The sequence below is a fragment of the Budorcas taxicolor genome, chromosome 15, assembly GCF_023091745.1.
Source record: "Budorcas taxicolor isolate Tak-1 chromosome 15, Takin1.1, whole genome shotgun sequence".
NCBI classification, from domain to species: Eukaryota; Metazoa; Chordata; class Mammalia; order Artiodactyla; family Bovidae; genus Budorcas; species Budorcas taxicolor.
The window spans coordinates 29,363,887-29,389,999 of NC_068924.1; the positions used below are offsets into that span (position 1 = coordinate 29,363,887).

A 26,113-nucleotide genomic window follows, 5' to 3' on the forward strand; every position below is an offset into this window, starting at 1 on the left:
TTCAGAAGTGGTAATAGGATGCCTCACCCCCTAAATGTTTTGCCCCAAAGAATAAAGTGTATATACATAAACAAATGTGGCAAAAAGTTAAAATATCGGTGAATCCAGATGAGGAATATTGTGTTCAAAATATGTACTACTCCGGCTTTTTTAAAACACAGAATTGAGAAGTTTAAGCTAAAAAGTAGATAGTTTACTTTTTCTAGAACTTGGAATTTACAACCTGGTTGAAGCAGTAAGATATCTGGCCACTGGTAGGCTAGGAGCGCTTCCTGGGTTCGGACCCCTCCCAAATCAAGAGTCCATCACTTATCAGCTTATTTCTCAAAGCTATGATTTATTCTGTACAAGGTTCCACTGTACATCACACATTCATCTACTCTTGCTTACACGGTAAACAAGTGTATACACCAGCCCTTTGGCTCAGGTTCACAGGTCTTCCCTGGAGAAGGATGTCAGGCCAGTTAGACTCAGGGTGTCTTGTTCGGCGGCCTCCTGGAAGCACTGGAGAGTTCTGCCCTCGAGGGGCACAGGCAGGGCCCAGCTGTGTGGGTGTGCAGGGTACACCACCCACAGAGCTCTGGGCCTTGGTGCTGAACAGCTTTTCTCTCTGGGACAACAGAGTTTTGCCCGACGACTTAAGAGCAAAATCAAGCCCATGGGGAAGAACCATACAACTGAGGCAAGATGTCCCCAGACACCCAGGCTCCAGCTCCCAGGCTGAACTCCAGACTGATGCCAAGGGGAGCTGGGGGTGGCATGGGCATCCCTGAGAAACTCGGTCCAAAGGGCCTATGTCAGGAGGCTCTGAGAAGGGGGGTGGGGCAGGGAGGCTGGGGAGAAGGAGCAAGTTAAGGGGGAATAAATTAAAGGTGAGAGCAGCTCAAGGATCAGGGGCTCGTGCTATCCTTCCAACAGCTGGGGAGTAGACCAGGGCTGGGTTAGAGGAAGCTGCGGGAAGAACTTGATACACTATCAGAAGAATTTCCTCTTACCTACTCTCCTCTTCACCTCTGCAGTGCGAAACGAGCCAGGGGCTGTGGATGTGACCCCGAGCTCCCTGGCAGCTCTGGACATGGCACTGGGGAAGAGGGAAGAGGCTGAGGGATATTTCAGGGAGGGGCAGTTACCCCCTGGTCCCCAAACACTATAAGGCACAATTCTTGGAGGCAACTAGATTCCATCCAAAACATTAAAAAAAAAGAAACAACAACCTGTCAGATCCCAGGTCTACTGTGGCTGTGCTTGGGCCTGGCCAACTCCCACCTAGCACCACTGGGGGCTAGCACTAGAAAAGTTGTACTTGTAGAATTAAAAAAAAAAAAAAAATGACCAGCACAACATCCCAGCTGTGAAGAGGTGTGAAAGAGAGCATCTCCAGTCTGAAAACTTTAGTTACGGTAATTAAAAAAAAAAGTTGGGCTTTTAAAAATCAAAAACAGCTTTTTTCAAAGACGTCCCCTCATCTGTCCCCCTGGAGTTAGCAGCCTTAAGAGGACTCTTGGCTCATGGGTGTTTTTCTTGCTCCTGGAAGGGTGAAGCGGGGTCCAGGTAAAGACGGGCAGTGTTCCAGGCGGCAATCCTCCCAGCAGGCTCCAGAGGGCGCTGTGTTCTCAGGAGGCCAGGGCTGGGCCAAGGCCAGTGGGCCGGAGGACAAGGATCTTCTCCCCACAGAGGGCTGCAGTTTATCACACATGGGAAAAGAACCACGCGCTTACAAATGCAGACATGAGAAGTCGAGGGCACCGTGCTGGCTCGGTCTGCGTCCTGCCAATCTTCCCTACCAGGCGGGGCTCGGGGGCACCGGGCTCCCCGCTCCAGGCTCTGGCCAGGCTGCAGCAACTCCTGCTCTGCAGCTTCACTTTCCTTTATTTTCCTCTTATTTGTCAGGACTTTTTTTTTTTGCCTTTTTTTGGTCTTTTTAAAAAAAACTTAGGTTGTGGGGCCACCACGGGGAAGGGAGGATGGGATGTAGCTCCTCGTTGCTACATGCGGGAGGGTGGACTGGCCAACTCGTAGAAGAGCAGGTAGGCGTCGCTGGTACGCACTTGGCTGGAGGACATGGGGGAGACGCTGCGGAGAGAGCAGGACAGGTCAGCCTGGCAGCCTGGGGGGCCCGGGACGCGCAGCTGGGGCAGCATGAGGGCCCGTCTCTGACCTATCGGACGCCCGAGGCCATCTCCTTCTGGAGAGCCTTCTGCTGGGCAGCTCCACACCTTTCGGCCCTGACCGCTACTGCGTGAGGGGCGGGTGTCCGACGGCCGGGAGCCCCGCCCAAGGCCCGTCTCACCTGGAGTCGTTGAATGTGTGCCACTCGCCTGTCACCGGACTCCGGCAGTAGGCTGTGTAATGGCCGCCCATGGTGGTTCCGGAGTGATTGGACACAGCGTACAGGTTGTAAACAGCGTGGTCTGAAGAGGAAGCCTGAGGTGTCAAGCCCCAGGGTGTCCCTTGGGCCCTCTCCTCCTGCCCTCCCAGTCCTGCGTCTCCTCCCAGTTTCCACCTCTCTCTCCTCAGCCGCTTCCCGCCACCTTGGGGCCTCCCATCTGCAGCTCAGACACCCGTGCCTTGGTTCTGTGCTTCCAGCTCAGAAACGCTTACTGGTGTTTTCTGAGGCAAATTCCCTCAAGTCCAGGTCTCTTAGTGGGAAATTCACAAATGCTGTGAGCTTGCTGGTTCGTATCCTGGATTCTGAGAATCGCTTCAGATCTGGTGTTGGCGTGAGTCAAGGACAAAGTCAGAACAGGAGACACAGGGTGACTACACGTCTCAGGAAGTTGAGGAGGGGAGAGCCCAGCGAGTTTTCTCGTCCTACCCTGCTGGCCCTCAGCCGGCCCCCAGTCCTCACTCTCTACCGTCAGCCCCTGCCCTGACCATCTGAAGGATACGGAGCACCAAGATCTTTGGGAACCTCTGGATGGAGAACTTCTTTATACACCGTTTTCTGGCTCGGCAGTGACAGCACGTCTGAAAGATATAACAGGACAGAGCTGGGAAGGACTCATGTGTGAGGCCAACGGCCGAATGCAGCAATTCCTAGGCTGGTCTACCCCCAAGAGGGCTCCGGGAGATGCGCCCTCACTGCCACAGAGGGTGACGTACCGGCTTTTCATCGCCATCAAGCACGTCCTCTTTGGTGAAGAGCCTCATGCAGTCCATTAACGTCACCTCAGGATAACCTCGCTAGGAAGAGAAGGGAGGGGTCAGAGGTCAACGAAGTGAAAGCGTAAGAGCAAGAGTTTCAGAACTGGGGCGACAGGGGTGCCTACCTTAGTAATGGGCAGAGAGAGGTCCCAAAAGGGATCAAAGACCGTAGAACAGTAGCCACAATCAGTGCACGTCAGGGAGCTCTTCAGCTGCCCAACAAAGAGATCTGGGGAAGAGATGGACACATGACGCCTAAAGGCCACGGCTCCTTTCTCACTGCTCCCACCTCAGTCCCCTGGGGGCTGGGAGCTGGAGGGATCCTGGGAGAATGGGCGTCTCATGCTCTGCTCAGGCCAAGCAAACAGGGAAGGCAGGCAACCCACCCCCACTCCCCTTGCTTGCACTTACCCCCGATCCGACTGTCTTCCCGTTCTAGATACTTTCTCCACATCTGGCGCCCTTTCTCATCATCACTAGGACCCAGAGAGAGGAACGGAATTGGGTCAGACCTCAAACCGTGATAAGTGTAAAGGCCTAGCCATCTAAATCCTTAACATCCAAAATTCTTCTGAAATCATTATCCCCAAAGAAGTTCCCATAGTTCGGGCCCCAGCCCTCTCCTCCTACTTACGGCAGGTGGTCGAGGTTTTCAGTGTTGGACTTGGGCCTCGCTGTGACCCGGTTCACCTCATTGTGCAGCCCGTCCAGAAGGAAGCGAAGAAACTCCTGAGCATCCTGCTGACTGAACGTGAAGAGAAGGGAGTTAAGCGACACCTCTGGTCCCTCAAATCTGCTACTGCCGCCACCCACTCTGGGGGGGGACACGTCCCCAAGGCCCTTACTTATAGCCGACGAAGCGTGGTGCGTATCTCTGGATCTGGGTTTTGAACTCAGAGGGGCTCACCACGTCATTGGGGGATGAGGTCCATATGGTCTGGATTAGTTTTGCAAACTCTATAGGAAGAAGAAAAGGGTAGAGGAGGGCGTGGAGGATAGCTGAGCCATTTTCTCTATTCTGTAGAGTCCCAGCAAAAAGAAGCCAGAGGAAGAGAAATGGGAGAGAAGCAGGTAACCCTCGACTCCTACAGTAGCGTGGAAAAGTTTGCAGGGCCGGGCCCTCACCTTCCATGAGGGCCGTGTGTGCACGGCTGCTGTGGCTGAGGTCCCGCAGGTAGAGCCGCTGCAGGCAGTAGTCTCTTAGCTCCCGCGTGTTGCTCAGGCACTGTAGGATGGAGTTCATGAAGCACTGTGGGAGATCACTAGACGTCAGCAGCGGAACAAAGACCCCTGGCTGGCATGTCTAGTTACCTAACACTCAGAGCCCTCTGGTATACCTGGCCTACAAGTGAGCCTCAAGCCTCCCATGGCCTCAAGTTCCTCTTTCTGTAAGTCACAGTGTTGAAGTGAGGCAAATCCCCACTGCTGGCACGGGTGAAGTAACTGGTTATTTACTACAGAGGTGCACAAAAGAGTATCGGGCAGCTGGACAGAGTGGGTGGGAAGTGATGGGTGTCCTGGGGGAGAAGGATCCAGGAAAGTGACTAAGGTATCAGTCAAAAGGGTGACTGCCCTTTAGCAGGGCTTCCTGCTTGGGTGGGGGTGAGGCAGAGCCCAGCAACTCTGTAAAACATCAGCCAGGAAGGACAGGTACCAACTGGCCTAGGGGGTAGGGAGTTAGCTGTAGCCAGCATCATCTCGTTAGACAGTCCCAGTTGAGATGGGACTGAGTCCCACCTTGGGAAAGAAGTTGGCTGGGGAGAACTCACCGTGTTCCCAAGGTTTCGAAGACCAGCCAGACCCTGGGCGCTCTTAGAATTCTGTAAGCAAAGAACATGAGGCATATTCAGGCTGAAGGAAGAGGCCTGGCCTACGTTAGGTTCTCTCTGCAACGTTCTGCCAGTTGTAGCCACTAGCCTCAGGCCGCACACATGACCCTCTCTTCAACTTTAATCTACTTTACATTGTAGGAAAGAGGGGTATGGAATGCCTGTCATTTTCAACACATGACAAAAACATTCCTCAAGATTTTGCTTTCTTTTCTTATGTGGTTTTGCTTTCTTTAACTGACATGTAATTACCCTCCCATCCTTTATGTTAATACTTTTCATTCTCTGCCATATTGGAGACTGGACATTAGAAGCCAGAGACTAGGAATTCATATACCTGATTCTGACAGATTTCAGGTCCCAGATCCAGGCACTCTCTCAAATGACCTACATTTGTACTCTGAGATGTCTGATATCTAAAGCAGCTGTCATAATGAGCACTTCATGGAGGTCTTCAAAAGTTCAATGACAAAACATCTAAACTGAGTTTAGATCTTCAGCTGGGGAAAACCTCCAGTCGGCCTGCCATTCTGAACTGCCAGAGACAGGTGGAATTCCTTCCAGCTGAGCTCAGCTCCTGAGGGCTGTTTAGAGCCTGGGAGAATCCTCCCTGCCTGGTTCAGGTTTCAACATCCTGATCAGCCACTGGCTGGGAATCCTTCTGATGGCAGCTTGCGGCCAAGCAGAGGTCAGCACCCAGCTAAAGGTGCTACTCTTGCTCCTGTACTTCTCGTGGAGGCTGGTGAAGGGGTGGGAGAGTGAACAGGACTCTGAGCATTGTTTGTCCAGGTCTCTTGGCTAATCCTGGCCCAACCTCCAAGAAATCAAATAACCTTTCGGCTCAAAGGGTTAAAGCATCAGCATACAGATGAGCCTGCTACTCTCTTTCTTGGGGAGGGGACTGGGAGCAGGCAACTCTGGAGCAACACTGGCTGGGGCATGCGTGGGGCCAGCTCAACCCTGATCAGAACAGGAGCCTGAAATAACTCAGCTAAAATTACTCATGCCGTGTGCTGTCAGCAGCTCAAAGCCCATGAGGTTGTCAGCATAAGGGGGTGGGGTGGGGAGAGGAAGGCTGAAGGAGGGCTTTTCTCAGGAATTGCCCTGCTGATCCGCCGCCCCCCCCCCCCCGCCCCCCGCCCAAGTAAGACGATCCCTCCTTGGCAGTTATTAGGTCTAACACTCACAGGTAGGGAGGGAAATACCTAAACCAGCAGGCAGACCTGCTGTCCACCTGCAGCTAGAAAGAAAAGCCTATTGGCAGCAGGTGGGGTACAAGCATCACTGAAGATCAGCAGTGTATGGTCCCAAACATGACATTTAAATCTTATTTGTATGACAATCTAAACCCTGATGTTCCAGTCAGTGGGCCACAACAGACATAATTCCCTGGACAAAGACCTTATCAGCGTTTGGAAGGAGACCTGGGGCTCAACAGAAACACTCAAGTCTGTGTTGCTCATTTGGAACTAAATATTAAAGCCTGCCCACACCTGCATACCTGCTCTTCCTCTCCTAGAATACCCACTCGAACACCTCTTTCCAGCACTGCTTTATCAGTTCTACCTCGCACACCTCCCCCACCTGCCCCTCATGCCTCAGACAACATCTGTCTAAACAGACCACAGAAGCAAAGCATTCTACCGCTGGTGACTGTCACTGTCCACCAAAGTGGGCCCTTGACTGAGACAGCAGTCACGCAGCGCCAGTTGGGGGTGTGGCAATGGGAGGCTGGAGGCGTCTTTCTAATGAAGCATTCCTGTGGTGTTGACACCTCTCTCTGAACCAGGGGAGGGCAGGTCAAGAAGAACAGGTCATGATCGGGGTTACTATCCTTAAGAATCTAACCCTATGTCTGGCCTGGCTGGTGGAGGGATGCAGGAGGCTCCTTTAAGGCTTCTTTGCCAGGACCCTCTTAATTCTGGGGGTGGGGGCTGTGCCTTTGTCTAAAATTTCCTGAGCTTGAAAGTGCCTGCCAATTTCCAAGCACTCTGTGTAGAAGGCGGATGGGTATAAGGAGTCAGGGGATGGGAGTGGAGGGGAGAGCAGGGCTGTTCTCTGCCCAGCCAGATATTCTTCTGCCATGAATAGGAAATCAGGAGCTCCAGGGAAAGTCAGCAGTTTCCATTCCAGAGGGGAACAAAATGTCCCAGGAGTGACCTTTCTTATGGGGAAAACAATCCTACCTCAGGGCTGACAGGGAGAGGCCCAAACTGGAGAAGCTGGGAGAGACCCTGCACACCAGCCTCTCAGCAGGAGAAGGAAATGACTCCAGCTGGGCTGCTGGAGCTCAAGTTGCAAAGAGCTGAGAAAAGTTCGGGGCAAAAACTTACTTAAAATTAGCCATCAGAAAACCTAATTCGACTCAGGAGCAGCCATTGTTCTAGAAGGCAGGTGCCACCTCCATGGCCAGTAAACAGACAGTATTCACCGCTCACTGAAGGAGCGAGAGCCCCGCTGCTATTCGAACATGGAGGAAACATCTGGGAACACGGGCCACAGAAGAAAAGCTGATGGAGGTTTGTGTCCTCACACTTGAGACCCCAGGAAAGGGCTTTTCCGGCTTACTTCACCTGTGCCATGAGGGTCAGCCATGAGTCCTGGCTGCAGCCAAGGAGCCTGGTGTGGCCCTGGCACGGGGCAGTGCACGCACTGCCAACACGGGAGCTTGTGCTGTTACATAAGATCTGTCAAACTCTGGCCCCTTCTCCCTTCCCCGAGGGGGCAGTGCCCAGCTTTTAGCCCCAGCATCACTCTGGGGCGGCTACATCACTGAAGGGATCCAGTGCCCACCGAGCTGAACTGGGGAGAGGAGGGGAGGGGAGGGGAGGGGAGGGAAGGGAAGGGAAGGGAAGGGACGTTGACCTCTTTCCCTGTCTGCAACTCCTTTGCCCTTCGCGGGGTCAAAGGACCCCTGTTGCCCACCCTCTGGGAGAGGGCGTTTTGCGATGAGTGACGGGGAGGCGGTCCCTTTCCCACCAGCCTTTCTTGCTGGCTTTGGGCCTTGGAGGAGTCACACCCGCAGAGTCCAGCGGGCTGCCCGTTCCCTCACACCCCGAGAACTAGTCAAGGTTACGCTTTTCTGCACCTGTCCTGATAGGTGCCAGGAATTTCGAGCCCAAGAGCCACCTGGTGCTGGGGTCGAGGAGAGGGAGGGGCCAGGGGGACTTGGGGTCGGGGGGCAGGGACCTCAGCAAGGGGGATGGGGCCGCGAGTAAGCGTGAGATCACCTGGGGAGGGGGCATTCCTTGTCGGGAGACCCTGGGAAAGGAGGGGAGGGGGCTGGGAAGAATCTGTGCCTCGGCCGGGCGGGCGCGCGGTGGAAGGGGGCGGGAGGGGAGCACCCCGGTAAGGAGGCAGAACCCCAGCCCTCGGCGTGAGGGTCCCGGAAAAGGGCCCCGCGTACCTTGGCTTTGTTGAGCAGGAGCCCCACGAAGGTGGAGAGCAGCAGGGAAGGGGAGAGCGGGGAGCGCGGCCGCAGCTCCTTGGCGAGGGCGGGAAAGGGGGCGGCGGGGGGCTCCTCGGGCAGGGTTACGGTGTACGAGGTGCGCATGCTGGGGGGCGGGCGGTGGGCTCGGCCCCTCGCCTAACGTTGGCCAATAGGGCGTGGGGGAGTACCGCGAGGTCCCACGGCCCGGACGCCCAGGCCAGCGAGGCCGCCACAGCACGCCGTCCGCGGCGCCCGGCGGTAACCGCTCCGGCGGGCCGACCGCGCGCTCCCGCACCTCAACCTCCCCAGCACAAGCAGCCAACGGACCCGGCGCCGGCTCTCGCGCTCCGGCCGACTGGGGCCCCACCGGCGCCTCGGGCCGCGCGACGTCATCGCCGGGGCGGGGGCAGGGCCCGGCCCCGCCCCACTCGGCCCCGCCCCCGGGCTCCGGCACGCGGACCGGAGTGAGGCCGCGCCCCCGCGCCTCCACCCCCGGCCTGGCTGCCCCCAGCCCCCATCCGGGACCAGGCGGGCCTGCCCGCGATCGAGACTTGCAGTCCCGGGGCCAGGCCAGACCCTGGCGGGCAGGACCGGAGCGCGGAGCCCGGGAACCACCTCAGGGTTGGGACTCGGGAGAAACTGCTTTTGAGGCCCAAAGAGGACACGTCTCCAAGGCCGAGTATCAGCGGGTGAGCTTCCCCGAGGGCAGCGAAAGATTCCTAACTTTTGGAGGGCTGCAGATCATTTTGAGAACCCGATGAAAGCCCTGTACTCATTTTTTTCAGGAAAAAATGCACCCACGCGCAAACTTTTGCACAACATTCTGGGCGTGTGGGTGGGAGAGGACGACTCAGGCCTTCTTGAAGCCCAATATCCACCCAGTCCGTGAGGGTAAGAGGACCCAAAGGTAGATTTCCACGGCTTCCGGACGAACTCCCCTCCTCCCTCCAGTCCTAGTTTGGCCCACTATCAAGAAAGGCAATGCCTAGATTTTTTACATGATGACAACAGGTCAGTGTTCCTTTTGGCCTCAGGAAGAAACCTTTTTCTGGCCTCATCTACCCAATTACCCAACTCCATCTCTCTGAGAATCTCAGATTTTGATTTGTTTTTGGGAGGTGGGAAGAAAGTCACAGCACGTGGGGAAACTGGTGCTCAGGTGGTGTGTTGGGGGAAGTGTCCTTCTCTGACCCTAAGGGCAGCAATGCTCAGAGATCAGAGGTCTCTGGGTTTTATTCTTGCTGCTCCACCCGTCTCACCTATCAGGGACCCACACAGAATCTGCCTGGAGAAAGTATCTTGTTTGGAGCTTGACGGCTATTTTTAGCCAGTATTTTTAGCATTTAAAAATACTCTGAGAGGCAGCAGTGTGTGCTGTTACTCATCTGTGGCCTCCTTCTGTTCCTCTTGGCCTGCTCATCCCCACATGTACACGCGCACTGCACACACAACCACAGCCACATGGGGAATATGTGCAGGACACATGTGTGGCTGTACCCCAGGCCTCCCACAGCACAGCACTTCTGTGCTGTGGAGAGAGCAGCACAGACAGTCGCCCCCGTGTTCCCGCCTCAGTGGTGGGAGGAGTGGGCAGGAGGCAGGGGCTTCAGGGCATCCTGCTAGGTGGTAAGTGACAGAAGAGCAGATCTCCAGTCACTGTCCTTGCTGGGATCAAAGCTGGGCCCTGGACAAGATGCATGCTTTCCCTCCATGCTTCCTTCTTCCTAACCACACCCCTCTGAGCCAGTCCCACACTGCAGCAAGGCTTGCATTTCATCACATCGCTCCCGTGCCCTGACATACCTGACTCTTCCAGCCAGTCCGGAAGCCTTAGGTAGACTTGTCTGTGAGGCTGTGGTCCATAGGCTGGATAGCACCATGGTTACCACCCTCACTCTTCTCTAATCCCCGCTGCCAATCAACCTGCTTTAGCACATGCCTTCTCTCCTTTAACAAAACTGTCACCAGTGAAGTACTTACTAAATGCCAAGCACTGCTGAGTGCTTTATATATATTATGCCAGTTAACTTGCATAACAACTCAGTGACAGTGACGCAGTAACTGTTACCTCTGTTTTCTAAATGAAGGATCTTAAGCCCTGAGAGGTCCAACAACTTGCCAGGACTGCAAAGCTGGTACATGGCAGTGTAGGGCTTTGAACCCAAATGGGTCCTACAGCAAAACCCACGCTAGTAACAACTACCAGGAGATTCTGGAATGCCCTTCCTGTTCTCTGTCAATTATCTCCTTGTAAATTCTGCTCAAAACTCATGTTTTCCACAAAGCCTTTTCTAATAAACTCCAAGTTCTAAACATTCCATTATTGCGTACTCTCGGTTTTCTAGCATTGTTTCCACCGTACCAATTTGTCTTGGTATGTTTATCTTTGTCTTATACATATTTCTAAGACTTCTGTAAAGGGTCTGAGCTTGGGTGTTGATTGTACCATTACATTGATACCTCAAGGGCAGGACTGTGAGCTCATCACGAAAGGGGGCCAGACCAAGCGGTGCTGGAAGTCCCATTGAGCCTCAGAAGGTGGGGTCAGTCTGGGTTTGCGTGTTGAGTAAGTGATTTGCAGGAAGTGCTGTCAGGCGGCCACCCACTGGTGCGTTCGGCCTGTTTCCCCATGACATAGGCCAGCTACCCTGGGGACATCATGGCATTCTGCCAGCCTGCTCTCTCCCTCTTTTCTGGGATGTAGGAGGTCAGGGGCATTGCTGGGAGCAGGGAGGCCCAGCTGGGGAAGGCTCTTGCATGGGTGCCCTTTGAGAAGTCTGGTTGGAGAGATACAAATGGGGCCCAGTCTCGTCAGGTAGGTGTGATGGCTGCTGGACACGGCCATAAAGAACTGTGGTGATTTCTCAACTAACCAGGACCCCGAGAGACCCTTTCTCCTCAGTGCCGTTTTCTGAAGCGGCATGGGCAAAGCAGACAGTCTTTGGGGATCTGAATCTGGCTCTGGCTCTGTGACTTTTTGCCTCAAACACACTGAGCTAATCTGAGCAGAACTCCTTGCTGGAGCCCAAGACTGCCATTTCTCAGACCCCGTGCTTGGCCTGCCTCCCCTGGCGGTATTTTCTCCCCTCAAATCCCCCCTGGCACGGATGGAGTATTTAAATAAATTAAAGTCAGGTTTAGTTGTGTGAAGACAAGACTACAAATATCTTGCTTTCTCAGCTGTTAGTGGGCAGCCCAGTCCTAGGTTTAGAAACACGGCTTAAACCCTGCTCCTGCATGCACCTGCAGTTAGCCACGCAAGATGGGACAGACTGGCGGCCTGATTGCACTGGTGGGGGCTCAGGGTCCTTGTTAGGGGTGCGGCTTTCAGCCCTCCAGTGCCCTTGGGGAGGGAGGGCCAGCCAGCTGGACCGAGGTCCCTGGGAAGCTCCTCCTTCCTGCATCACGCAGACCCCAGGAGGCCTAAAGCTCTGTGCTCCTTGGAGCCCCTGGGCAGTCTGGTCTGGACCAGCTGGATTCCAGAGGCCCACACACTTCCCTCTCTCGTTTATGTCTCTGTGTGGGGCGCCAGTTTTACGTCTCCATTGAGGTGAGAGGGTGCAGGGAACCACGTGTGCAGCTCTGGGCCCTGAACATGATGTTCATTTCTGCAGCAGGATGGTCAGTGGAGCGGCTCTCCCACAGGCAGGAACATTTTGCCAGGCTCGGATTAACTCCTGCCTTGCTGAGCCCACCCCCATACCACTTGAACTCACTCACAGAGACATCCATCCCAGAGTGGGGGTGGAGGAAGAAGTAGGGAGCATGGTGCTGGGCACTGATAGAGAAAATGAGCCTGGGTAAGGCGGCTCCACGGCCACCAGCCAGGTCGCAGTCCACAGCCGGTCTTCAAGGCCTGGAGACATTAGCTTCTTGCTGATTCTGACCACAAACTACAAACCGACTGCTCTTTCTTTCTCAGCAGCTAGGATCAGTGCTGCCATGGGACCCCTCTGTGTGACCTTCCTAGGCCGTGAGCACAGCTTCAGGCCTTCAGGAAGTTTGCCCTCCTCCAGGTGGCCATGTGGGTGAGGACAAGCCCCAGGGTCTCAGGCTGCCAAGCTGGACAAACAGGACAGCAGGGATGCAGTTCAGTGTGGCCGAGTAAACAGTGAGAAGGTCAGGGACAGAGGGAAAGGTCACACTTCTCACCCAGGAGTCCTAGGACAGCCGCCACTGTCCTCCACTTCAGACTAAAACTCCTCCCTCCCCCTCACTGCTTGACAGTGGTCAAGTCCAAAGTCCCACACAAGAGGAGAATCACATGACCTCATCTTATATAATCTCCCTGTCACTGAACAGCTGGAACCTGAGGCTTTGTGAGATGAGTCAGCAGCCCCCCCAGGGGCAAATAGGATCTAGGTAGTCCAGGTGCCCAGGCTGACTGCTCCTAGCAACAGGTCCCAGGGCAGAGGGCAAGGGTGTGGGAGAGGCCGTGTGAGGGCAAGAGTCTGGGCCGGGCTTCGCATCTGAGTAGTAGGTGCCCAGCCCGTGACTTGTGCTCTGGAGGGCCCTGGGCCAGCTTCCAGCTCTTCTCAGGGAGAGGAGGGGGTGCCCTGGGCAGGGTGAGCACAGAGCTGAAGCTGGCAGGCAGAACTACCAGGGCTCAGGGGAGAGAGCAGCTGGAGTGGGTGGAGCTGAGGATTAGCATGGATTGTAGGGGTTAAAGCGCAGCCCTGGCAGGGCTCAATGGGAACAGCTTGTCCTTCCATAGGCCCAGGGGAACAAGAGAGGTGGGATGAAGGGGGGATGTGACCAAGTTGGGGGCTTGGACCCCTGGCTCTCTGCAGGGCCAACCCACCTGGCCTGGCTTGAAGCCCCCACTGTGGGTAGTGAAGGTTTTTTTTTTTTAAAAAAAAAACACACAAAAAACAAAAACCAATTCCGAACCAACATACAACTCCTCTGCAATCTATCTGAAGAGGGAGTCTAGGGCGCCCTCACTGCCCTAGGCTGACAGCGCACACTCCGTGGACTGGCATCTTGTTGGTGCTTAAGCAAGCCAGCCATGGACGGGAGGTGTTCAGAATTCTTGTCCCCCTCCACCAGTTCTTCACTCATGCTCAGCTGAGTCTGTGATGTTCCAAGTTCATGTGGGCTGTTACTATTAACAGGAGGATTGAGTCTGGTTAGATCTGTTCTATTCCCCGTTGGTCCTGCTTCTTTTGACCTGTCAGCTGCCCAGAGAGCCCGGGGCCAGGGCTGCCTAGAGGAGTCAGCTCTCACCGGGGCCCTGCCCTGGGATGCACTCTCTCACCTTTGCTCCTCCCGGTGGTGGTCCCCTCCCCCCACTCCAGTCAGCTGCCAAAGGCCCCGTCTTTTCCCGCAGCACCTTTTCCCCCTTGAGTTGAAGGCAGCTCTCCCATTGCATTTTACTGGTTGCAAATTCCTCTGCATCCATGATTTGCTTTGAACCTCATGACATCCCTGGGAGGTGGGCAGGGCAGGCATGACCATTCCCTTTTATGGGTGAGGCAACAGTTCAGATGAGAGGTATCCAAGGTTAAAGAGGCAAAGTGTTCTTCCAGCGGCCAAACTGTTCATCCCAGCCTCGGATGACCTTCTCCCTTTCCCATCACCTATGACACTGAAAAAACACCTAGGGCGGCCTCCTGGTGCAACTATTTTTAGAACTTACTTCCCCAAGCTTCCCAGAGGGCAGGGACCACAGCTCACACCTCTCCTGCACCAACCCCCCACCCCCACCCCCACCACCAAGCACCTGGAAGGCAGAAAGGAGGACTGATATTGATCAAGCACCTACTAAGTGCCAAACCCTTTCACAGGACAACCTTTGATTCCACACCAGGATCTCTGAAGTGGGAACTATGATTGCTTTCATTTTACAGAGCAAACAGGTTCAGAAGTTCACGTGTTTCTCTAAGGTTACGCTGCTAGTAAGCTGAACACCATAAAATGAATGAATGAGATGGGAAGAGCCGTTGATGGAGGTCAGAAAAGAAAGTGGACCTGGTTCTAGAAAGAAGTGGTCCAGGCCCCATGGACAGGGTGGTTCTCACCCCAGCAAGATGTGATCAGCACCAGAAGTGAGGGTGAGGGTGGTGAGGGGAGAGGAGTGAGGTTAAATCAAGGTCTTACACTGCTGAGCCCAAGAGAAGTCTTTCCCAGTTGGTAGTATTGAGCTGACCAGGAAATTTGTTTGGGTTTTTCTGTTACAGAAAAACTCAGACGACCTTTTTCTTGAGGAAGAGCTCAGAGTGAAACACTAGCTCAGTTGTAGGGGTACTGGTTACTCCTGTGTGTTGTGAGTTGTTTCTGGACAGGGAAAAAGAGATGTTACAGTGGCTGAGTTTGCTCTGGGTCAACCTGCCCACTTCTCTGAGGTCCTCTTGCAAAACTTCCCTCAGGCTGGCCCTAAGGGAGGAGGTTGGGGCCAGGGTGTCTGCTGTGGAGACTCTAGGGAGGTTTGGGATCTGCCTGTGTGGGAAGGAGGTGGGCCTGCTCTCAGGGGATTGGGGCTGAGAATGGCTCTGTGGTTTAGTCTGTGGAGGGGAGGTTTTCACACCTCAGTGTGCTTGAAGATTACCTGAAAAGCTTGTGAAAAAGGGCCGGAGTCTCAGGCCCTATATCCCTAGAGAGTTTGCCTCCAGGGGGTCTGGATGGGGCCCCCAGACAACAATTCAGCGCACAGATGATTCTGAAGTAGTCAGTCTACAGACCCCACTTTTTAGGAACACTGAGCCCCATAAAGAGTCCTTCTGAACAAAGGGAGGGAGCCCCTCAGAAGCCTCTAACACCCAGGCCCTCCATTGAGAGCCACTTTCTGATTGATTGCCCCTGAGATGAGCAACACCAGACCTGTGCCAGCCAATCACGCTTCAACCCAAGTATGTGTCCCCTGAGAGCGTGTCTCTCTCTGAGGCCGCTCTGTTGTTTGCCATTCCTCGTCCACTCTAGCCCTCCACCGTAGCCAGCCCTGCCTTCTCAGGGTCCGAATGTTCTGGGAGGCACCAGCCTTTGGATCTCCCTTGGCACTTCACAGGGGGTCCAGCAAGGCTGAGATTCTCTAAGCAATGGTATCAATTTGTCCTCTCAGGACCTTTAGTTTTGACAAGCTTCAAGGTCTGTGTCCCAAAGTGCCGCCCCTATCCTGTACCGCTGTTCCGTTTTTCTGGACAAGTCACCTAAACAGCATTTCTTGCTATGGCACAGCTATTGTTTCTAAAAGACACGTGTCCTAAGAGTAGAAGGGTACATAAAGTAATGAAGATGACACAACACCCAGTTCTCCTGCCCAGATGCTTGCCTGTCCTTCTGAATACCCACTCACATCCATCCATCCATCTACCCGCTCACTCCCCCCTCTATCCATTCATTCCCCCATATATCTATTCAGCTCCCCCGTCCATCCATCCATTCAACCATCCGTGTGATATGCAGGTGAGCTGAATTCTACACTGAGCTAGGTACACAGTGAGGGATCTGGAGATTTGATTTCTTTCTTATCCTCTGAAAGCTCACCACCTAATGGGTAAACTGATGACTACATAAAAGGAAGAATTGTAGTCAGTGCCCCAGGAGAGGTGTGTCAGGGATCAGATGTGGGTGGGTCATGCCAGCCCTTACTCAAGTCTCCAGCAGAGCCTCTTCCCTTATTTGATCCCAGGCACATTGGAGTAGAAAGAGACTGGATCATCTAAAGCCCTAGACAAGAAGTTCTGCACCAGTTTCTCCAAAGACACACGAGAACTACTCCTGTCTAGACCCCTGGTCCGCAGCCAGGCAGCATCCATCAGAGGAGAGATCCTCTTCTCCTGATGTCTTATGTTCCAACGTTAAGCCATGTCTCTGGACTCAGAGATAAAAGCCTGAGCAGGAGGAGAGATGCAGTCAGGGCCAGGGGGCCTCTCTTACCACAGGGCACACTGGTGGTCTGGGGGTCTCAGCATGCAGTCCAGGATGGGTCAGGGCCTGCAGGGGCCCCAGGCATGTTGGGTGGGAAAGCAGAGGATAAGAGTCGCAGTGTATGTGAGGGTAGCTGGGCATTTCCAAGAGCACTGCAGGGCCATCGTCGAGTGCACAGGTCGTGAAGTGCATTTCCTGGGGAGAGTGGGAGAGCCCCTGAGCAAAGACATCAAGCCACGAGGGCACCAGGTGTGCTGAGATGACTTCCCTGGTTCGTCCCCACCTGGGCTATAGGAACAGCCACTGTGAGGCCTGGGAAGGAAAACCTCTGTCTGCGATTGTCAAGGTGGAAGCCCTTTCCTCCTCAGTGGCTTCCTCCCCAGCCCATCACCAGGTCCCCAAGGGGCAAACTCACCATGGTGTCTCGCCCTGGGGAGCTGGAGCGGCTGGACACAAGGGCCTGGCCCTTGCCCTTCTCCCACAGACTGTAACGGCCACTGGGTCGGTAGGTGGGGCTGAGGACTTCGGGGGCTCGTGAGGGAGGGGTCGGGGTGGGCACCTGAGGTGCGCTGGCCTTGCGCCCATAATTCTCCAGGTAGTCGGCCAGGTACTCGGAGCGGCTGGCCGCCTGGTACAGGCCCTGCAGGGCGCACAGCTCCTTGCGAGTTCGGGCCAGCATGGGGCTGCGGCCCAGGTTCCCAGAGTCCAGCCGGTAGCTATCTGAGGTCCGGAGGCTGGAGAAATCCCGGGCCAGGTCTGATTGACTGTTCGACTTCTTCTGGGTCAGGGTCACCCCCTGGTCGCGGGCACTGACAGGCAGGTAGCTGAGGGAGCTGGTGGTCACTCCATAAGGGAATCCACTGCCCCCACTGAGTCCACTCCCTGAAGGCCGCTCGCTGCCCCGAGTCTGGCTCTCGGCCCGTTTACCACCCCCGATGACGTCAGGTCTCAGCAGGGGGCGGCCTCTGTCATAGTCCAGGATGGAGGGGGGGCCATAGGTACGGGGACGAGTGAGATAGCTGGTAGGGGGGCTGGGCTTGAAACCCAGCTTCTCCTTCTCCAGGAAGGAGGCAGCCAGGTTGGTTCCATAGGAAGAGGGAGTGTAGGTGCCATAGCTCGGTTTGGTGAAAGGCGAATCTGTATAACGGGCCGATTCTGTGTAGCGCTTCAGAGTGGAGGAGAGCTGGGACATCCTTCAGGGCGGCACTCGGTGGGGACTGGGAGCCTCATGGGCTGAAAGACAAGGAAAGCAGTTGTCAGAAGGCCCTGCCGGGGGTCAGGCTGCTCCCACTGTGCCTGCTCTCCATTCCCCAGTGGCTTGACCTCAACCAGGGGCCACACTTGTCTGTTTCCAGCAAAGCCACTGGCCCACCACTGGGACACACCTCTGCATGTGCGTGTGCACCAGTGTGCAGGTCTCCACACACCCAGGCATTCACACCTCAGGGAGAGCCCCAGAGCTGAGAGGCTTTCATAAACCACACGGGCAATCGGTCTCGGCACTGCTTGGACTGGACGCTCCCCTCAAAGCCCCCAGCCTGAGAGCAGGGACCGCGCCACTGCAGCCCTTCAAGCAACAAATAGTACTCCAGGGACTTCCCTGGTGGTGCAGTGGCTAGGACTCCACACTCCCAATGCAAGGGCCCTGGGCTTGATCTCTGGTCTGGGATCTCCCGTGCCCCAACTAACACCCGATGCAGCTGAATAAACAAAAATAAAAAAGCCCCCAAAAGTATTCCAACCCAAATCCCATCTGCTTCCTCTCCTTGGCTTCTTTCTGCAGGCACCCCTGAGATGAGGGATGCCACCGCCCTCACCCCCTGGATTGAAAACTGCTGGACATTCCAAGAGTTCAGATTGCTCCCCTCTTTGGGAGCAATCTTTTGGGAATCTTACCCTGTTTAGACAGCATGACGTGAGGATCATTTAGCCAGATCCCTGATGAGGAACAGGAGGCCCATGAGATGAGGAAAGGGGCCTAGCTGTGGGTGGTGGTGGTGATGGGTGGCTGAGAGGAACGCTTGATCTCAGTCTCCAGACCCAATACCAGAGTGCTTCCCTGGACATGGCCACCTGCTGCGGTGGGGGATCCTCGTGTGGTAGAGCCCACCCTCTGCACTGACCTAATGGAGTTAGGGCCCTGTGGCCTCCCAGGGCTTCCCCTATTAGTACCCACAGCAAACCGATGGTGATAATGACTTGTGCAAAGGGGGCCCCCTAGAGGCTAAAATCCTGCACTGCAGGCAGCGCTCCTATTTCCACCTGCAGTCCTTGCAGCTGGGGTGGATCTGCTGAAGGAACACAGAACCTCTGAATTGAGTTTTCAAAGGCCGAATGGGTCGACTTTTTTTTTTTTTTTTTTTTTTTTTTAGTTTCACGTCATATATATTTTACCACAAGTGAAAGGGGACATTTCCACATCCATCATCCAATTGAACCTTCCCGCGGGCCTAGGGAGTGGACAGCCATGACCACGCTTTACATAGAGGACACCAAAGTGACCGACGTGAAACAGCTACAGCCAGGTCTCACCACGGGGACATCAGATTTGGGAATCTAGCCCAGATTTCCCCTCTGCTGAAACAAGGGTGATCATCAGTTAGGCGCACTGCACCTGTCACCGGCCCGCATTGTCAAGCTCGCTTTAATTGTTGCTACAAAGGACTTGTAGCAATATCCTCCAACTGTTACTCAGACTAAATAGTAAGAGGTCTGCCCAAGCTGTTTTTCAGGAACTTGGAGTCAGCTGTGTCCAAGTGCATGCTCTAGCCAATTAAGACTGGTTAGGACATCCACCACCCCCGCCGGGGGCGTATGAGAGTGTCCCCTCGATGAAGGGTCATCCATCTCATGTTCTCCGTTGTACAAGTGGAAAAGTGCCACTGACTCGCCCAGGGCCACATGCTAGCAGAGCGAGGACTCGTGTCCATGTCTCTCAGATTTCCAGCCCAGTGCCCTTCCCGCTTTACCTCAACTCACCACCCCCATCAAATTTAGGCTCACGTGGCGACCCCCAGAGTCCCTCCACCACTGTAAACCTGCAGGCTTTATCTCTGAAGGAGCCGGAGGGCAAAGGAGGGGTAGGTAAGATCTCTCTTTTTCCTTGAGGGTCTACAGGGGCTCTTGGGGGCTCCTGGGGTGGTGGGGTTGCAGAGCCATCCAGGACTCTCAGAGGAGTCTTGCTCCGTGGCTGACTAGCTGGGTGATTCTGCCCTAGTCATTGAATCTCTCTGAGCCCCAATTTCCTCAGCTGCAAAATCAGTGTAGTAATCATCATTATGATTCCTACCTCACAGGGTTGTTGCGAGGAATAAATGAGATAATAACATGTGAAAGCTCTCAACAAAGACAGTGGTTATTATCTCCTCTCCCAGCCCTGCCAGGCAGTCCGGCTCCTCCCTTTGTAGGCCTATAATAATGTCGGGGCTGACTGTCTCCTGGCCGGGCCGGCCTCTGACCGCAGCCCTGGGCATCGGGGTTCTCCCCGCAGCTCCTAGTGAGATGAGTGGGTCGTGGGCAGAATCTAGCTGTTTGGCAGTCAGTGGCTCAGGCAGCCTACAGCCTGCCCTAGGCCGTAGCCCAGCTCATTAGGGCAGATGGGACCTGGTGCCAAGCCCCAAGTGCTGAGTGCCTGGCAGAGAGCTCTAGATACTCAGTCCATGTAAGGTATGGGATAGGTTGCAGAGGTGGGAGGTGAGCAGGTGGTACTTTTCATATAGGCCCCAGGACAGAACTTCCAGACTCTGCCAGAGACCTCCAGCCATTTTCAGTCCAGGCTGATGTCAGAAAGGCCTGGCCTATAAATGACCATCCACCCTTATTCCCGTCTGGCCTGGCTGGGGGCTCCCTCAACCAGCTGTGTTCCCACAGCCAGCACAACTTTTACCCGTTTCTAGGAAAAGAGAGTGGGAGGAGGGCCTGGTGCAGGGCTGGGGGAACCACAAGCTTCCCTCCCATCTGCTTAGCTTCCTGGGGTCCAGGGGAGGAAGAGGATGAAGGCTGAGGAGGCTAGGGGCGGAGACAGGCAGAGGCTCAGGGTGGGGGTGTGGGACCAGTCCTGCTCTATTTCACTTTGGAGAGCTCCATCAATAATTCAAAGTCACAGAGACTCCAGGTCCCAGGAGCTGGGCTCTGGGACACCGAGCAGCCGATCAGATATGCTCCCCACCCCCACAAGGGCCTGAACTCCTGCCTCCTCCCCACGGGTCTCTCTACCCCTCCCCCCACACGGGGGAATTGGTATTCTGCAGGCAGCGCCCCAAGCTTGCGATCTCTCCTGGCCCTGCTGACGCAGAAGTGCTGGGGCCAGACAGGTACAGCGGACAGGGACAGACGGCCCTGGGATGGCCCACAGGTCGCCCTGGGCAGGATCGGGGCCACGAGTGGAGCCGCACCACCTGTGGGAGGGCTCCTAAACCCTGCTCTCTCGTCTGCTTCAACCTGCCAGACAACTGACGGGCCTCCCTACCACTAACAGCCCCCTGGAAGCTGTCTTGTCAGTGCTGCCAACTGGCAGAGAGTTCCTCTGTCTGGGGAGAGGGTCCTCACTGCGGCTGAGGCCTGGAGCATGCCTGTCTTCTCCCCCAACCCCCAGTTTCCCTCTTGAGGACAGTGCCAGCACCTTGCAGGTGAGCAGACAGCTTGGGTTGGTGCCCCTTGAGTTACCTGGCGTGGCTGTCCCTGGAGGCTGCAGGAGGCACCCTGGGCGGGAAAGCGGACCGGGGCCCTGGCTATAGCTCTGCGGCACAAGACAGGGACAGGACGGGCACTCACATGGCCGAGAGTCTCCTCGTTGCCAAAGGAACGGCCTGAACTGAATGGCTCTTTCATGGGGCAGTGGGAGGCCAGCCGATTGGCTGTGATCCCCCGTGCCCCTCCCTGCCCAGCGTGGGGCCCCTGCTGCCCGACTCCTTTCACTGTTTACCCAGAGCTGGCAAGTACAGGCATGCGGTTCCAGGCAGCACCTCCCCAGGTGCCCGCCACCTCGGACAGTGGGGCAGCCTTCCTGCCAGCCTCCTTGTCTGTGCAGGCTTGCCAAGGCTCTTGGCTCTTCCCTGTTCTGCCAGGCTTCCCTTTCTTCCCTCTTGCTTTACTCAGTTTTCCCTTCTTGGGAGGTGTGGAGGGACTTCTCCTCCTGAAAGGACGAGGGAACCAGTTGGCCATCGCCCCGCCAGCAGGTACAGAGCACCCCTGGACCAGGCATCCCACTGGGTACTTCTTAGGCAGCTTGTCATTTTTTCAGCAGCCCAAAGTCCAACACTGAGACAGCCTTCCCAACGCCCCTGGCTTACAAACATCATTTGAAGGTTTAATTTTTTTAAACGTTAAATTGAAATTCAAAAGACTTTCATTCAAATAGACAAGAAATTTAAATAGTGAAACAGTCAAGTGAAGCGTTTAGCATTCATATTTCTGAAGTTATTAAAGCTTAAATCAGCACTAAGACTTCTGGGACACCGCATATTAATCACTCACTTAATCCTCATGACTGCCCTAAGCAACAGGTGCTATTATTATGCCCGTGTGCAGATGAGGAAACTAGGGTTTGGAGAGGTGGTGTGGATCCCCTGGGGTCACACTGGGACTGGGACCTACCTGGGCTCTGTCTGCTAACGCCTACCTTGAAGCCAACCCGTCGCCCCCTTCTCTCTTCCCTGGCCTTTCCCTGAGCTGGCACAGGCTGGGGGTCCTACAGCATGGGGTGAGGGGGTCCAGGTGTCCACCGTCTAGGCAAAACAGTGTGGCGGGTACAGACTCCCAAAGGAGCTGCCTTTCGAGTTTCCACTGCAGGCAAATGAAAGCGAAGCCAGGCGCAACCTGAGCCCCGGAACAATGCTGATCTGCCAAGAGATGGTCCAGGAGGCCTCCATTTCACCCGTGATGCCCCCCACCTCCTACCCTTGCGGCAGCTTGGCCCACTCCCCAGGGTACCCAGACTAGGTGAGTCAGGGCTTAAAATGAACCCTATCTTCCTGGGGCCACTAGCCCATTACATCAGCCACTGTCATTTCCTGCTGCTCACGTGAAGGGCTCCCTAACCTGCCCAGCCAGGGGAGAGACTTGCTCCCCAGGAATGCCAGGCACTCTTGGCCCCCAGGGTATGGGATGGGTGATGCCCAACATCCCAGGAGCCTTCACGGCCCCTCTCTACCTAGATCCACTCTTCTGTCTGGGGTGAAGGCACGCCAGCTTCTGTGGCCTTGCCACTGCCTGGGTAGAAAGCCCCCAGCTGGGCTTCAGACATAGACCTCAGCGGGGTTCAGTCCCTTTCCTCCTATCTGTGTCCGAGGTAGTTGAGTAGGGAATCCCAGTCAGTCCCACAGGTGCTTGGGAACCGTCACAGGGGTGACCTCAGAGCTTCCCAAAGCTGCTTGCTAACAACATCGGAATGAGGCACTGACTGAGACAGCTGACCTTGAAGGGTAAAGTGGGCTGACAGAGGGGCCCTGTCTCCATCTACACTTTCCCACCCACAGGCCCAGCTGCTGGGACACTGCCTAGACACAAGCGTCATCCCCTAGGTCGCAGGATGTCCTGGCAGGAGTGGAACATGTAGGCGGAGGGGGAGGTTGGGGTGGGGGATATTTGCGCTCTCACAGTTCAGGAGTTCTGTTTACTGCTCTCAGATGCCCAGGAGCCTCAGCCTGGAGCTAGCGGCTCTACCTCTTGGGCTGGCACCCTCTGACCCACCAGTTTAGTGCCTGATATGCCTTGCCCGGGGGTCATCAAGGGGATTGGGTCCCTCTCAGTTTCTCTAGATCCCAACAGTTACTCAAGGGCTGGGACGGGGCAAAAGAGGTAAAATAAAGAGACTGGAGATTAAAACCAGAATTCCGCCTGGAGGAGAAGAGGTGGGTGGGCTTAAGGCAGTGTCTCTTCAGGGTTCTCCTTCATTTGGGTTGGGAGGGGGTGGGCATCTCTATATCTCCAAGAAAAGGCAAAGATATGGGGCCCCCAGGCAGTACTGGAATTCTTAAATTCTGTTTTCTAACCACGACTGTCCCAGGCACTCTCCTGGAACCCCTACCCCAGAGGAGAGCTCCAGGCTCCTTCCCTCTCCTCCAGGGCTTCAGCTTCCTCCTTCTGGCCTCCCAGTCCTTGGTTCTGCCCCTGGGTCTTGCCCATAGCACCTCCGAGGCCTGGTGGGATGGCCTCTCACATGCTCCCCCAAACAGACAGGGATCCCTCAAACAGACAGTCCAGGGCCCTAGGGACAACAGCCCTGTGAATTTCGGATACCAAAGGAGCAGTTACTGACCTGTGTCCGGGGACACTGGGCAGGATCTGGGGGCTTCTCCTTCCCCGGCAGGGCAGGGAGTGCAGTGGCAAGCCCAGAAGCAGGAGTCTGACTTGGGCCGGGTAATCCGGGGCTCAGGTTACTGACTCGATATATATAGTATCTTATCTGACCTCATGGAGATGGCTAGCTCCACTCGCTGGCATTCTGAGCCCAGGGAGAATTAAAGGGGCAGTGGCAGGCCCTCCCTCTCGAGGTGGGTGCCTGGCAAGGAGATCCTAGGAGACTGTTTGCAGGGAGCATTTTGAAATGGAACAGAAGGGGGATTCAAGGGGAAGCAGAACTGGAAAGAGGATAGAGGGATGGGGGTGGAATTAGGCAAAAATATGGAGAAGGAGGTGTCAGTCACAGAACTAGAGAAGAGGAAGAAGCCCCAGTCCACCTCCTTTAGCTCTGAGATGGAGGAGACCTGGAGGCAGACAGCAGCTCCCTCAAGGACACAGAAGCAGGGAGAGGCAGAAGGGACCTCTCTCAGGTTTCCAGTTCAAGCTCTTTTATAATGGACTTCTAGGCTTGGGCTTGTATTCCAAGTCTTTCCTTTTCATTGCCTCAGAGACATTTAAGCAGTCATTTAAGTGGTCCAAACCTTATTTAGTCTTAAAACAGGAGTAATAATAATGATATACCTCATGGAGGTGAGGATTAAAGAATGCTTGTTAATTTCCTGGCACATAGTAAGAGTTCAATAAATGATCATCACTACTAGATCGAATACTTCCACTTCTAATTAGTGGTAGCATTTGTCAGGTGAACCTTGCTAGGGAGAAAAGGTTCCTCCAGGCCACCCCGTGGGAGTGCCCTGTTCTCATGTCAGAAAACTGCCATGGTTTTCCGAGCTGATCCGTGTCCCATAGCTGGCAAGGCAAATGAGGCTTACTCTATTCCCAGATGTGCAGTCCACCCATCAGAGGAGGGCCAGGCCCACTTGGGCTCTTTCCTTCTCTACCTAGAAAAATATATAGCAAGTGTAGCTTCCCCCAGGCTACCAGGAGCAAGCCTGGCTGCTCTGGAGTGGTTCCACTCTACCTGGAGGAGTGTTCAGGATCCCGAGCCTACAGAGCCAGGCTGGTTGGGCAGGGTCACAGGAGGAAGGTGCAGGATTCTGAACCTCTCGGACCTTGGTGCTCTTGTCAGCTCCCAGCTGTTCCTCCTGTTTCTCAATGGCTCTCCCTGGGGGCTGGGAGTACCCGGGATGGTGCCTCCACCCTGTCTCAGCAGAGACTACTGACTCAGCTCAGGTCCTGACGATGCACTTCAGAGGACGCCCTCGTCCCCAGCCCTCATTCCAGTCCTCATTCCGACTCCAGTCTGGCATCATCTACAGCATCAAAGGAATGGTGGCTGCTCCAAACCCAGCCTAACCAGCTCTCCTTTCCTCCACTGTACATGTTGGACTCTGGGGACCTTTTCCTGCCTGTGCCTCGGGAGATAAGCATGGGCAGGATCTCCAGCTCAGTTCCATTCTAAGAGCGGCCAGGTCAGGAGGTAGATGCTCCTCCTTAGAGGACAGCCAGAATGGGCTGGCCAGGACTTCCTTAGGCTGTTGAGTATAAGTTACTTGCCTTGGAGCATCGCGTGCCTGATTCTGGTTAGGGATTGGTGAGAATTTCAAAGATGCCTCTTTCTAGTTTGGGATTGGTGGAAAATCTACCCCTTTTCCACTTAACTACTACCCTCCCCTCCACCCCTACCCCCCTTTGGCAAACTGATCAGAGACAAGCCCCCAGGAGCTTTGAGAGGAGGGAGTAAGAAAGCTGCCACGCACACGTGGGGAGGGGTTTGCCAGGGCCCAGGTGTCACTCTCCGCCACATCCCACACAGGGCAGGGAGATACGGTCCTGCCCAAGCAGCGTTTCCTTAGAACACACTGATCAGCACACAGATGGCTCTCCCTGGCACCCTGAGCTGTCGGCTCACGCACACAACTGGCACCCACAGCTGGAGATCCTCAGCGCAGCTGGCACTTGCCCTACATTTCTAGTGCCCATTTTGCCCAGGCGGTCGTTGACACCTCACTCTCAGAGCCTCAAACGGCACTGCCCTCCGTATCCCCTCTTCCCCAGTCTCCGACAGGTGGCACGTACCTGCCTATTCTCTGAGGATGGATGAGTCGAGCCGGGCACAAGCATGGAGCTACCGATGAGTCCCGGCTGGTACTGGAGCGGCGCAGTAAACAGCCGCTGACGCAGAGGGCTCCCTGGCCTCGGCTCTTGCCCGCCTCTACCCCACCTCCGCCGGGGGCCCAGAGAGGACCTCCCCGGGAAATCGGCGCCACCCAGCGGGCTGCCGCCTCATTGCGCCCGGGGCCGGCAAAGCCACACCTCGCGTCTCTCGTCACTGAGACGCGTCACGGCGATTGGCTTGTTCCTATTGTGACGTCACCAGAGCCCCGCCCGACCAGGATCTCCCAGGCGACCGACATATACAGAGAACCACGTGGAGAAAAGGCACGCGAGATTGGAGGGGGTGGTTGGAGTACCTGAAGTGGACCTGAATATGACACGATGGGACAGCTGGAAGGTATTGGGAAAGAGGAAGGGTCACGGG

The 26,113-nt window shown here is 55.2% G+C and overlaps 1 protein-coding gene across 4 annotated transcripts; it reads right to left on the reverse strand.

The window, feature by feature from the left end:
- Nucleotides 1-317: 317 nt before the first annotated feature.
- On the reverse strand, nt 318-25,779 carry USP2 (ubiquitin specific peptidase 2). 4 transcript variants are annotated; one of them, XM_052653247.1, is made up of 14 exons: nt 25,651-25,779; nt 16,685-17,502; nt 16,279-16,464; nt 4,914-4,964; nt 4,270-4,393; nt 3,990-4,101; nt 3,779-3,889; nt 3,556-3,620; nt 3,270-3,373; nt 3,103-3,183; nt 2,889-2,967; nt 2,602-2,709; nt 2,291-2,411; nt 318-2,073 (listed from the first exon to the last, which is right to left on the reverse strand). In XM_052653247.1, exons 2-14 carry the CDS (start codon nt 17,459-17,461, stop codon nt 1,986-1,988), a joined length of 2,007 nt encoding a protein of 668 aa, XP_052509207.1. In that variant the 5' UTR covers nt 17,462-17,502; nt 25,651-25,779; the 3' UTR covers nt 318-1,985. The 4 variants fall into 4 exon arrangements, with proteins under 4 accessions (XP_052509207.1, XP_052509206.1, XP_052509209.1 ...); XM_052653246.1 differs by lacking the exon at nt 25,651-25,779 and adding an exon at nt 23,528-23,656; XM_052653249.1 differs by lacking the exons at nt 16,279-16,464; nt 25,651-25,779 and adding an exon at nt 23,528-23,656.
- Between the last annotated feature and the right edge of the window lie 334 nt (nt 25,780-26,113).

Bases quoted from the DNA above. Each gene is read 5' to 3' on its own strand.
- USP2 (XM_052653247.1), bottom strand. From the start codon at position 17,461: ATGTCCCAGCTCTCCTCCACTCTGAAGCGCTACACAGAATCGGCCCGT. The intron at 4,394-4,913 runs GTGAGTTCTCCC...GATCTCCCACAG, and splicing joins TTCGAAACCTTGGGAACACG to TGCTTCATGAACTCCATCCT. The intron at 3,890-3,989 runs GTAAGGGCCTTG...CTTCACGTTCAG, and splicing joins CCACGCTTCGTCGGCTATAA to TCAGCAGGATGCTCAGGAGT.